Genomic DNA, 14,080 nt, shown 5'->3' on the forward strand with positions numbered 1-14,080 from the left:
TTTACTTTTCAACAACCATCATTATGCCCCGTCTCAAATAAGTTGGAGTCGCTTATATCAATTCTCACTGCACATATTTGTGTAACAATGATTTATTATGAATTGATTAATTTTACGATGGCTGTCATCACTTATGACAATGCTTCTCGTTTATCTGGACTTGGAACCAATAGTGCTAGCTCATACTGGCGATTAAAAGACTACACAATTCTATCTTGCACCACTTAGGTGTAAATCTTCAAAGATATAATTTAATGATTCAAAACTATAATTCAAACAGTGACGTCACAATTTTAAATCTCAGTGACCCAATTGAATCTCTTCGAATTCCTTATTAATTAAGTATATAACAACACGAATCCATCCTCGATTTTCTTAACCATGTTAAGGGAATAAAGAATACAAGGGGTAGTCCCTGGTCAAACATCAACAACATTAACAATATAATCGGTGGAATCCCACAAGTGAAGTCTTAAAAGGGTAATGCATACGCAGAGGGAGATAGAGAGATAGAGAGATTGTTTCCGAAAAACCATCGGCTCGAGGAAAAAACATCACACAAATTTAATTATTGATAACGTAAAAACAACTTTGATAATCTCCATATAATTAATTAATATTTCAAAGGTCCTCTTTTTTGGGTTTTGTTTCTTCAAATTTCATATTTAGTCAAATAAAATGGGAAGAGGGAGTAACTTGATATTTTAATTCTGAACCTGCATTACTATTTGTAGCGCGCTTTTCAACAAGTTTGTCAGCGCAGTAATATAGGGAAAGACGCGCACCCAACATATTTGGAGCACTACTGTACTGTACGGTACAAAATGCCAAAAAAACACATATTAGCGACAGTGGGCAGCTACTATTGTATAGGGAAATATGATCAGAGATATTAGGGCCCGGGGTTTATACAATTCTGGAACCTTCCTTCCTTCCTATTAGTTGTAATTCGGGTGAGTTAAATCAGTAGAAATCCTTCCATTTCTCTGTTTCAATCACATTTTGGTGCTCCTTCACTTTTTTCTCGCTAAGAAAAAATCATTACTTGTTGCTGTCAGTATCTCCTCTTTTGCTCTCATTTTTCCTCTTTTTTTTTTGGTTGTAAAACTAAATTTTATTGCTATGTGTTTTGTATTCAGGTAAAGCGATGACTTGAAGGTAGCTCTTCAATCGCCATTTATTGAGGGAACACTTCCGCATTTTCAGAAACCGTTGCTTTTAGTATCTTCTCTTTTGCTGTCGTATTTCTTATTTCCTTAATTCTTTTTTCACATCACGTCGTAAAACTAAATTGTAGTACTTATGTGTTTTTTACAACCTAAATTTTAGTATGTGTTTTGTGAGGATTCCGTTAAATTGCACTGATAATAGTGATGTTCGGATTCAACCGAAGGATCTCGCATTTCCTTCTGTATGTATAGTTTTGGCTGTGTTGAAAAGGTCCTCTTTCATAGATTTCTCTATACGTAGAAACTATGTTACGCGAATTCTTCAAAAATGTTTTTGGGTGCGTGTTGGATCATCCAAATTTAGTGTATTTTTGGAGGATCCGACACGTGTGCGGCAATATTTTTGGAGAGTCCGAGTAAATAGGGCAGAAACCAAATTTGTCATTTCATGACTTGTTAAGTTCTTTTGTTGCCAGACTTGCCACATGCCAATGAAATGAGAGAAGAACCATGAGGTTTAATGTTCAAATCCCAAGGAAGGCTAAAAACGCTAGGTTATTTCATCCATATGGTGAGTCCTAGTGGACAGAGTTAGCTGGTACATTAGCTGGTGGAAGGTATGACGTACCGGGTGAAATAGTCGAGGTGTGCACAAACTAGCCCATACACCACCGTCATAGAAAAAAAATACTAGTTCAATTGTTGCCATTTCATTAAAAGTATCCAGCTGAAATACAGAGGAAATTCGAAATTCATGTTTTTCCTTTGAGTTATATTTGTGATTGGCACTTCAGAGTATCAATTTTCATTTAGTGCAAATGTTCTTTGTGAATTTGTAATGACAGTTGAAGTAGGTGCCTAGAACACACCTAGATGGAAGAAATTGAGTTCAGAAGAGCTTGTATTCGTACTTAATTGTTGCAAATCCTGTGTGATTCTTTTTTAATACATTAAAGAAAATAGGTGACTGCTGCATACTTAAGGTGGATGAAGTTGAGGTCCGAAGAACGTAGTTTTTGAGCTTAATGATTGCAAATCATACAAGATTTGTATTGGGTGGGTTAAAGAAAGTAAGTGACTGGAGCGCCGTAAATGGAAGAAGTTGAGTTTAGAAGAACATGGCTTTTGAACTTAGTGATGGGTTAAAGAAAGAGCGGTATGTTCATATTCCTCTTATCTCTCACTGCGCTCTTTTATCTAAATTGAACAACTTGTAATTGTAATATGGCTATTAATTTGGCTTATTTTCAAGTGGGGGTTAAGTTTTCATGACGCTTGGTGCGACATATTATCTACTATAACAAAATTCGTGGACCAAGTTAATTTTCATGAAATTTGTCATGACATAATATCCACTATTAGGCCAAGGATTTCTTGCTATTCAAGAGTTTTTCACTCTTGTCTTTCTTTCTCCTCCTTTAGTGATTGAGAGTATTTTGTAAGAGAGTTGAGTGTTGGGTAACACTTGTGTGATCCCCTTTCTTTGGAGTGATTTTGTGAGGTTATTCTCTTGGAGTATTTGGGACTAATTAGAATATTTAATCTAATTTTGTACTATCTTTTGTACTCTTGTTGGTATAATAAAATTGCTCTTCTCCGCTTGTGGACGTAGGTCACCTTGACCGAACCACGTTAAATTTGTGTCTTCTTTTTCTTCTTTAATTGCCGTTATTATCAACTTGCATTGTCTTTGTTATTGTCATTATAACATTGTTTGGCTAAATTTCGCACTATCCGATTTTCCGATTCTAACAAATTGGTATCAGAGCCAGATCTAACCGGGCTAGTTTATATAGCCAAAATGACTCTAACAAAGTCTTATGTTGAAAAATTTGACCTAAGTGCAAACTTCGGAATGTGGCAATTAAAGATGGAAGCTATTCTAATTCAGGATGGCTTACATTTGTCACAGCAAGGAAAGGAGAAAAAGCTTGATAAAGTGACGGACGGGGAGTTTGCCGTCATAGACAAAAAGACAAAAACAGGTATAATTTTAAATCTCTCAAATGAGATTTTGCATGAAGTTGCAGCAGAAAGCTCAGCCAAAGACGTATGGAAAAAGGTGAAAACCCTATATATGAAAAGAATTGTAGAAAACAGGCTTTACCTAAAACAAAAGTTCTACACTTTTCGTATGGCTGAAGGTACCTCTGTACTTACACATCTTGATACTTTTGATTCTCTTCTTATGGATTTAAGTAACATAGATGCTGAAATCAAAGATGAGGATCAAGTTGTGTTATTACTTGTTTGCTTACCCCAGTCGTTTAAACATATAAGAGATACTATACTTTATGGAAAGGAAAATATCTTATAAAGATATCAAATCTATTTTGAAATCAAAAGAACAAATAGATGGAGATATTATTGGGGAAACTAGTGGGAACCAAGGGGAAGGCTTATTCATAAGAGGTAGATCCAATAAAAAAGATTCAAGTAGTGAGAAATCTAAATCAAAGTCAAAATCCAGATACAGAAATGTCATATGCAAATATTGTCATAAGAAATGTCACATTATTTCTGAATGCTTTAAATTAAAAACAAAGAAAATCATACAGAAAAGAAAAATGAGCACAAAAATAGTAACACTGCCGAAACAAGTGTAGATGCTGATGAGACTGAGGGAACTATATTTTTAGCAATTAATAAGAGTTTCAAATCTAACAATGAGTGGATTTTAGATTCGGGTTGCTCTTATCATATGTGTCCCAATCGGGATTTATTTACCACATATGAATCTTTTGGAGCTGGAGTTGTCTTGATGGGCAACAATGCTGCCTGCAAAGTTATTGAAAAAGGTACAGTCCGAATCAAAATGCACAATGGTGTGGTGAGAGCTCTCACCGATGTTAGACATGTTCCCGACTTGAAGAAAAATCTCATCTTTTTGGGCACTCTAGAATCTCTTGGGTGCAAGTACATAGGTGAAGGTGGAATTCTAAAAGTTTTTCATGGTGCTCTTGTGATCATGAAAGCACGCAGATCTGGTACGCTATATATTCTTTTGGGATCTACTATTACAGGTGCCGCCGCAGTTTCAATATCAGATAAATCAAATTCTGACATCACCAAATTGTGGCATATGTGATTGGGACATATGAGTGAAAAGGGTCTTTCCATCCTCAATAAAAGAAATCTCTTATGTGGCCAAAGTACGAACATTATGTGTTCGGGAAGCAAAAAAAGAGTCAGCTTCAAATCTCCAGCGATTCATAGAACAAAAGGTACATTGGATTTCATTCATTCAGATCTTTGGGGTCCTTCACGTATCCCATCAAAAGGTGGTGCCGGGTATATGTTAACTTTCATTGATGATTATTCAAGGAAAGTTCGGGTTTATTTTCTGAAAAATAAAAGTGTCGTTTTCTTAAATTTCAAACAATGAAAAGTTTTGATTGAGAAGCAAACAGGAAAACAAATTAAGCGGCTTAGAACAGATAATGACTTGGAATTTTGTAATGATGAATTCAACGAATTTTGCAAGAATAAAGGAATTACTCGACATCGTACTGTGAGAATGACGCCTCAGCAAAATGGTGTGGTAGAAAGGATGAATAAAACTCTTTTGAAAAGGGCTCGTTGCATGATTTCAAATGCTGGGTTGGCAAATGCCTTTTGGGCAGAAACTATCTCTACAGCTTGTTATATTGTTAACCGAGCTCCTTGTCCACCTTTGAACTTTAAGACTCTAGAGGAAATGTTGTGAGGTACTCCTGCTAATTATTCTGATTTAAAGATAATTGGTTGCCCTGCATACATGTATGTAAATGATGAAAAATTAGAGCCAAGGGCTAAAAAGTACATTTTCCTTGGGTATGCATATCGGGTGAAAGGATACCGACTATGGTATCCTGATCCCACGACACCAAAATTTATAATTAATAGAGATGTAACCTTTGATGAATCCCCTATGTTACATTCTAGAAAAGAGTCTTCTAGTTCTTGTAATACAGATAAAGGAAAGAGTACACAGAAACAGGTGGATATTGAGATTGGCATTCCTTTTGAGCCAAGCTCATCAACTTTGGAGCAAAATACAATTAAAACTTCTAAAATTGAGCCAGAAGCTGAAATTCCTGAAATTGAAACTCCTGAAGTTGAACCAGAAGAAGAGGAGTATTCTATAGCCAAACTTAGACCAAGAAGAGAAAGTAAACAACCATTAAAGTTTGGAGATTATGTTACATTTGCTTTTTCAGTTGCACAGAAAACTGAATAAATTGGAGAACCATCAAAATATTCAGAAGTAGTTTCTGGTGCTGACTCAGCCAAGTGGCTGATTGCAATGAATGAAGAAATTGAGTCTCTCCACAAGAATAGTACTTGGTCTCTTGTGAAGCCGCCATCAGGAAAAAGAATTGTTGGTTGCAAATGGGTCTTCAAGAAAAAAGATGGCATTTCAGGAGTTGAAGATGCGAGGTATAAGGCACGATTAGTTGCAAAGGGCTATAGTCAGGTACAAGGAGTTGATTTTAATGATATTTTCTCACCTGTTGTTAAACATAGCTCTATTCGAGTCTTGCTTGCCTTAGTTGCCATGTATGATTTGGAATTAGAACAACTTGATGTTAAGACAACTTTCTTACATGGCGAACTTGAGGAACAAATATACATGCATCAATCCGAAGGATTTAAAATTGAAGGAAAAGATCATGTTTGCTTGTTGAAGAAATCCTTGTACGGATTAAAGCAGTCTCCAAAATAATGGTATAAAAGGTTTGATTCCTTTATGTTGGGTCATGGTTATTCGAGGAGCATGTATGATAGTTTTGTTTACTTCCGAAAATTAAATGATGGTTCATTTGTGTACTTATTACTTTATGTTGATGACATACTCATTGTCGCTAAGGATTTAACAGAAATTCACAATTTGAAAAGTCAGCTGAAAAGTAAATTTGAAATGAAAGATTTGGGAGCGCCTAAGAAAATCCTTGGCATGGAGATCAAAAGAGATCGAAAAGCCAACAGGCTATTCCTGACCCAGAAGAAGTACTTGGAGAAAGTCTTGGAGAGGTTTGGTATGAAAGATGCTAAATTAGTTAGTACTCCTCTTGGTGCTCATTTTAAGTTATCCGCTGCTCAGTCCCCGCAGTCAGAGAAAGAAGAGAGGTACATGGCACATGTTTCTTATTCCAGTGCAGTTGACAGTATTATGTATGCAATGGTTTGTACACGTCCAGACATTTCACAAGCAGTGAGCGTGGTAAGTCGGTATATGGCTTGCCCTGGTAAAGCACATTGGCAGGCTGTGAAATAGATTCTTACATACTTGCGAGGTACTTCAAACATATGTTTGGAGTTTAGGAGAAATACTAACACTTTGGTTGGTTTTGTAGACTCAGATTATACAGGTGATCTTGACAAAAGAAGATCACTGACATGCTATGTATTTTGCATTGGTGGTTGCGCTATTAGTTGGAAAGCTACATTACAACATATAGTAGCTTTATCTACTACCGAAGCAGAATATATGGCAGTGACCGAGGCAATCAAAGAAGTCTTATGGTTGAAGGGTCTATTTGCGGAACCCAGTTCACGCCAAGGTGGTATACCATTTTCTGTAATAGTCAAAGTGTCATTCACTTCACTAAAGATCAGATGTATCATGAGAGGATGAAGCACATTGATATAAAGTATCATTTCATCCGAGAAACCATTGCTGAAGGAGAAGTCTCTGTTCAGAAGATTAGCACTAGAGACAATCCTGCTGACATGTTCACAAAACCTCTTCCAGTGTCCAAGTTCAGGCTTGAACTTGATTGGCATTTATGAAGAATGATTTTGCCCATTGGGGTTTTTGCGGAGAATGTAGAATAAATTTACTATATATATAAGCCAAAATTAGGCCAAGGTGGAGATTTGTAATATGGCCATTAATTTGGCTTATTTTCAAGTGGGGGTCAAGTTTTCATGACATTTGCCATGACATAATATTCACTATAACAAAATTTATTGACCAAGTTTTCATGACATTTGCCATGACATAATATCCACTATTAGGCCAAAGATTTCTTGCTATAAATAGAGGAGCTTCTCCTCATTTGTAAATATACTCATTCAAGAGCTTTTCACTCTTGTCTTTCTTTCTCCTCCTTTAGAAATTGAGGGTATTTTGTAAGAGAGATGAGTGTTGGGAAACAATTGTGTGATCCCCTTTCTTTGGAGTAATTTTGTGAGGTTATTCTCTTGGGGCATTTGGGACTAATTAGAGTATTTACTTTAATTATGTACTCTCTTTTGTACTCTTGTTGGTATAGTAAAATTGCTGCTCTCAGCTTGTGGACGTAGGTCACCTTAACCGAAGGTTAAATTTGTGTCTTCTTTATCTTCTTTAATTGCCATTATTATCAACTTGCATTGTTTTTGTTATTGTCATTATAATGTTGTTTGGTAAATTACGCACTACCCGATTTCCCGATCCTACAGTAATAGTGAAGATGTCGACTGAGTTGCTTATTGAAATATCTTTGTGGCTTCAAACAAGCAGCATACATGTTCAGCAAGTTTTAGCCTGCTAGCAATTCTGTACTTTTGAGTTCTAGACTTAACAACAATGAGAAATGCATTTTTCTTGCTGAAAAGCTACTTCAGCCTTCTAATGATTTTGTACTTTTAAGTTCTACATTTACTGGTTTATATTAACTCCAGAACACCAGAGAGACTTGCTGCATTATTAGCTGTTTCAAATCACACTGAGAGTCCAACGCTTATCTGGGGCATCAAGATGAATTGCGAGAAGAATATGGAGTCCGATGTTGATTTTCACATACAAGATGAGGCAGAAAGGCGGCGTAAAGAGGTTGAACTGATGATCAAGATGATTTGCAGTGAGTTTATGGATGATTTTCAGATACAAGATGAGGCAGAAAGGCGGCGTAAAGAGGTTGAACTGATGATCAAGACGAACTGCTGTGAGTTTATGGATGATTTTCAGACACAAGATGAGGCAGAAAAGCGGCGTAACGAGGTTGAACTGATGATCAAGACGAACTGCGGTGGGTTTATGGATGATTTTCAGATACAAGATGAGGCAGAAAGGCGGCGTAAAGAGGTCGAACTGATGATCAAGGCGAACTGCGGTGAGTTTATGGATGATTTTCAGATACAAGATGAGGCAAAAAGGCTGCTTAAAGAGATTGAACTGATGATGAAGAATGTTGAGAACTCTGAATTCTATACTGTAATGCGCTCCGATATCGAACAGAATGAAACATTTCAAAAACATTTATTTCGCCTTTTAGGCTCCTACTCACATGTTCAGGTGGACGGTGGTAATCTATGCTATGGGAAGCATCGAATACAGTTTTAATTCACAGTTTCAGCTTGCCGTAGTTCTCCTACTCAAACGAGATTTTCCCAATTGGATTGGCAATATACAAATATACGATCCTGATATGTCTCCAGCTGATATCATCGTTTTCAAGCAACTAGGTTTTGAGGTACTGACCATCGATGAAAATTGTAAGAGACAAGTTCAGAGACCAACAATGTTCTACATGCCTAATCCTTATTATCATCTTATTGGCAACCTGCTGGGAGCCAACTGGTCTTCATCTTGTATTAACCAGATTTTTCTGCTGACAAACTCATTTCGTGGTACGTTGACCAATATGCCACAATATAATTGTGTTCTTCTTGAAACAAGGCTACGCTTAGAGAGAATTCTCGACTTCACAACAGAGATTGACATAAAAACTAGCGACGATCAGATGTATACTGACTTGTTCTTAGAATTTGCTTGGCATTTCTTTGACGTGGATCCCAGCATTGACAAGGAAACATTACTGCCTGGTACTGGATTTCTTTCTATCTTGATTCATGTCGGAGAAATTATTGGTTGGTCTTGTGATACGTGCACTGAACTAATTTATCTTTTGTTGATTATTCAGCGACTGAAATTACAGAACGTAAAGGAAATGACAATCTGGGATATTCTGGGTTGGATGTGCAAAGGTACTTAGATGTGAGACTAGATACTGAACTTTCCATTTATTATCAAATACAGTTCTCTATTGTTGTTCCGTTGATTCTGGGAAACAAAGGTACTCTCCAATTTGCATATCATTGAAGTCATTAGCCCTTTTCTTTCTGTCTGCGTATATGATTGTTTCATTTCTTTCTCCTCGTGATAAGATGTGTACATAATATGCGATTGGTTTAACTGATAGTTGGAGAATCTAGATTTTGTTGGTTCGATTATGCAAAGTACTTTGAAAGTATTTGCTTGCAGGAAACCATAGGAGGGTAAGGTGTACTTCATCCCTAAATTAAAGATGTAACTTTCGTGTTGCCGGAATCTTGAAGAAGACTCTTTGGAAGATATGCCAAACGATATGACTAGTGAGGGAATGACTAGTAAGAGAAATGCACAAATTTTTGGTCCACTTCGTGGGCCTCGTCGTTTAAGATGCAACTCGTTTCCTCCTGCTCCAGGTTGGATTAAGCTAAACATATATGGCATTGGTTCTGTTAGGATCGGGAACCCGAGTAGTGCGAAATTTAGCCAAACAACGGTATAATGACAATAACAAAGATAATGGAATAAAAAATATAAAGAAGACACAAATTTAATGTGGTTCGGTCAAGGTGACCTACGTCCACAAGCGGAGATGAGCAATTTCACTATACCAACAAGAGTACAAAAGAGAGTACAAAATTAGAGTAAATACTCTAATTAATCCCAAATATCCCAAGAGAATAACCTCACAAGATCACTCCAAAGACAGGGTTCACACAAGTGTTTCCCAACACCAACTCTCTTACAAAATACTCTATAATGAAATAAAGGAGGAGAAAGAAAGACAAGAGTGAAAAGCTCTTGAATTGGTGTGTTTTCAAATGAGGAGAAACTCCTCTATTTATAACAAGAAATCTTTGGCCTAATAATGGATATTATGTCATGGCAAATGTCTTGATCCACAAATTTGTTATAATGGATATTATATCATGGCAAATGTCATGAACCACAAATTTGTTATAATGGATATTATGTCATAAAAATTTGGCCATATTACAAATCTCCACCTTGGCCTAATTTCGGCTTATATATAGTAAATTTGCTCCACCTTCTCTGCAAAAACCCCAATAAGCAAAATCATTCTTCATAAATGCCAATCAAGTTTAGGCAAAGCTTGAACTTGGACACAAGAAGAGGTTTTGTGAACATGTCAGCAGGATTGTCTCTAGTGTTGATCTTCTGAACAGAGACTTTTCTTTCAACAATGGTTTCTCGGATAAAATGATACTTTATATCAATGTGCTTCGTCCTCTCATGATACATTTGATCTTTACTCAAGTGAATGGCACTTTGACTATTACAGAAAATGGTAATACTACTTTGGTATAAACTGAGTTTCACAAATAAATCCTTCAACCATAAAGCTTCTTTGATCGCCTCGGTCACTGCCATATATTCTGCTTCGGTAGTAGATAAAGCTACTACATATTGTAATGTAGCTTTCCAACTAATAGCGCAACCACCGATGCAAAATACATAGCCTGTCAGTGATCTTCTTTTGTCAAGATCACCTGCATAATCTGAGTCTACAAAACCAACCAAGGTGTTAGTATTTCTCCCAAACTCCAAACATGTGTTTGAAGTACCTCGCAAGTATCTGAGAATCTATTTCACATCATGCCAATGTGCTTTACCAGGGCAAGCCATATACCGGCTTACCACGCTCACTGCTTGTGAAATGTCTGGACGTGTACAAACAATTGCATACATAATACTGCCGACTGCACTGGAATAAGGAACCTGTGCCATGTACCTCTCTTCTTCCTCTAACTGCGGGGACTGAGCAGCTGATAACTTAAAATGAGCAGCAAGAGGGGTACTAACTAGTTTAGCATCTTTCATGCTAAATCTCTCCAAGACTTTCTCCAAGTACTTCTTCTGGGTCAGAAATAGCTTGTTGGTTTTTCGATCTCTTTTGATTTCCATGCCAAGGATTTTCTTAGCTGCTCCCAAATCTTTCATCTCAAATTCACTTTTCAGCTGACTTTTCAAATTGTGAATTTCTGTTAAATCCTTAGCAGCAATGAGCATGTCATCAACATATAATAATAGGTACACAAATGAACCATCATTTAACTTCCGGAAGTAAACACAACTATCATACATGCTCCTCGAATAACTATGACCCAACATAAAGGAATCAAACCTTTTATACCATTGTCTTGGAGACTGCTTTAATCCGTACAAGGATTTCTTCAACAAGCAAACATGATTTTTTTTCCCTTTAATTTCAAATCCTTCGGGTTGATGCATGTATATTTGTTCCTCAAGTTCGCCATGTAAGAAAGCTGTCTTAACATCAAGTTGTTCTAATTCCAAATCATACATGGCAACGAAGGCAAGCAAGACACGAATAGAGCTATGTTTAACAACAGGTGAGAAAATATCATTAAAATCAACTCCTTGTACCTGACTATAGCCCTTTGCAACTAATCGTGCCTTATACCTCGCATCTTCAACTCCAGAAATGCCATCCTTTTTCTTGAAGACCCATTTGTAACCAACAATTCTTTTTCCTGATGGCGGCTTCACAAGAGACCAAGTACTATTCTTGTGGAGAGACTCAATTTCTTCATTTATTGCAATTAGCCACTTGGCTGAGTCAGCACCAGAAACTGCTTCTGAATATTTTGATGGTTCTCCAATTTCTTCAGTTTCCCGTGCAACTGAAAAAACAAACGCAACATAATCTCCAAACCTTAATGGTTGTTTACCTTCTCTTCTTGGTCTATGTTTGGCTATAGAATATTTCTCTTCTTTAGGTTCAACTTCAGGAGTCTCAGTTTCAGGAATTTCAGCTTCTGTCTCAACTTCAGGAGTTTCAACTGTATTTTGCTCCAAAGTTGATGAGCTTGGCTCAGAATGAATGCCAACCTCAATCTCCACCTAGTTCTGTGTACACTTTCCTTTATCTGTATCACAAGAACTAGAAGACTCTTTTATAGAATGTAACATAGAGGATTCATCAAAGGTTACATCTCTGCTAATTATAAATTTTGGTACCATGGGATTAGGATACCATAGTTGGTATCCTTTCACCCCAGATGCATACCCAAGGAAAATGCACTTTTTAGCCATTGGCTCTAATTTTTCATCATTTACATGTATGTATGCAGGGCAACCAAATATCTTTAAATCAGAATAATTAGCAGGAGTATCTGACCACACTTCCTCTGGAGTCTTAAAGTTCAGAGATGCAGAAAGAGCTCGGTTGACAATATAACAAGCTGTAGAGATAGCTTCTGCCCAAAAGGCGTTTGTCAACCGAGCATTTGAAATCATGCAACGAGCCCTTTCCAAAAGAGTTCTATTCATCCTTTTTGCCACACCATTTTGCTGAGGTGTCATTCTCACAGTACGATGTCGAGCAATTCCTTCATTCTTGCAAAATTGGTTGAATTCATCATTATAAAATTCCAAGCCATTATCTGTTCTAAGCCGCTTAACTTGTTTTCCTGTTTGCTTCTCAATCAAAAATTTTCATTGTTTGAAATTTAAGAAAACATCACTTTTATTTTTCAGAAAATAATCCCAAACTTTCCTTGAATAATTATCAATAAAAGTTAACATATACCTGGCACCACCTTTTGATGGGGTACGTGAAGGAACCCAAAGATATGAATGAATATAATTCAAAGTACCTTTTGTTCTATGAATCGCTGGAGATTTGAAGCTGACACTTTTCTGCTTCCCGAACACACAATGTTCACAGAACTCCATATTTCCGGTACTTTGGCCTACATAAGAGACCTCTTTTACTTAGGATGGAAAGACCTTTTCACTCATATGACCCAATCACATATGCCACAATTTGGTGATGTCAGAATCTGATTTATCTGATATTGAAACTGTAGCAACACTTGTAACAGTAGATCCCAAAAGAGTATACAACGTACCAGATCTGCGTGCTTTCATGATCACAAGAGCACCATGAGAAATTTTCAGAACTCCACCTTCACCTATGTACTTGCACCCAAGAGATTCTAGAGTGCCCAAAGAGATGAGATTTTTCTTCAAGTCAGGAACATGTCTAACATCGGTGAGAGTTCTCACCATACCATCGTGCATTTTGATTCGGATCGTACCTTTTCCAATAACTTTGCAGGTAGCATTGTTGCCCATCAAGACAACTCCACCTCCAATAGATTCTATGTGGTAAATAAATTCTGACTGGGACACATATGATAAGAACAACCCAAATCTAAAATCCACTCATTGTTATATTTGAAACTATTATTAGTTGCTAAAAAAATAGTTCCCTCAGTCTCATCAGCAGCTACACTTGCTTCGGCAGTGTCAGTATTTTTGTGCTCATTTTTCTTTTCTGTATGTTTTTCTTTGTTTTTCAATTTAAAGCATTCAGAAATAATATGACCTTTCTTATGACAATATTTGCACATGACATTTCTGTATCTGGATTTTGACCTTGATTTAGGTTTCTCACTACTTGAATCTTTCTTATTGGATCTACCTCTTATGAATAAGCCCTCCCCTTGGTTCCCACTAGTTTCCCCAGTAATATCTCTATCTATTTGTTCTTTTGATTTCAAAATAGATTTGATATCTTTATAAGAGATATTATCCTTTCCATAAAGCATAGTATCTCTTATATGTTTAAACGACTGGGGTAAGAAAACAAGCAATAACACAGCTTGATCCTCATCTTTGATTTCAGCATCTATGTTACTTAAATCCATAAAAAGAGAATCAAAAGTATCAAGATGAGTAAGTATAGAGGTACCTTCAGCCATACGAAAAGTGTAGAGTTTTTGCTTTAGGTAAAGCCTGTTTTCTATTTTTCTTTTCATATATAAGGTTTTAAGCTTTTCCCATATGCCTTTGGCTGAGCTTTCTGCTGCAACTTCATGCAAAACCTCATTTGAAAGATTTAAAA

At 36.6% G+C, this 14,080-nt stretch overlaps 1 protein-coding gene across 1 annotated transcript; it reads left to right on the forward strand.

Moving 5' to 3' along the window:
* Positions 1-819: 819 nt before the first annotated feature.
* On the forward strand, positions 820-9,376 carry LOC142167895 (uncharacterized). Its single transcript, XM_075228322.1, has 2 exons — positions 820-953; positions 1,140-9,376. Exon 2 carries the CDS (start codon positions 7,894-7,896, stop codon positions 8,476-8,478), a length of 585 nt encoding a protein of 194 aa, XP_075084423.1. The 5' UTR covers positions 820-953; positions 1,140-7,893; the 3' UTR covers positions 8,479-9,376.
* Positions 9,377-14,080: the final 4,704 nt, after the last annotated feature.

Source organism: Nicotiana tabacum, chromosome 13 (assembly GCF_000715075.1).
Source record: "Nicotiana tabacum cultivar K326 chromosome 13, ASM71507v2, whole genome shotgun sequence".
In the NCBI taxonomy this organism is placed as follows: domain Eukaryota; kingdom Viridiplantae; phylum Streptophyta; class Magnoliopsida; order Solanales; family Solanaceae; genus Nicotiana; species Nicotiana tabacum.

Excerpts from the sequence above, each read along its gene's own strand:
- LOC142167895 (XM_075228322.1), top strand. The coding sequence starts at position 7,894 with ATGAATTGCGAGAAGAATATGGAGTCCGATGTTGATTTTCACATACAA.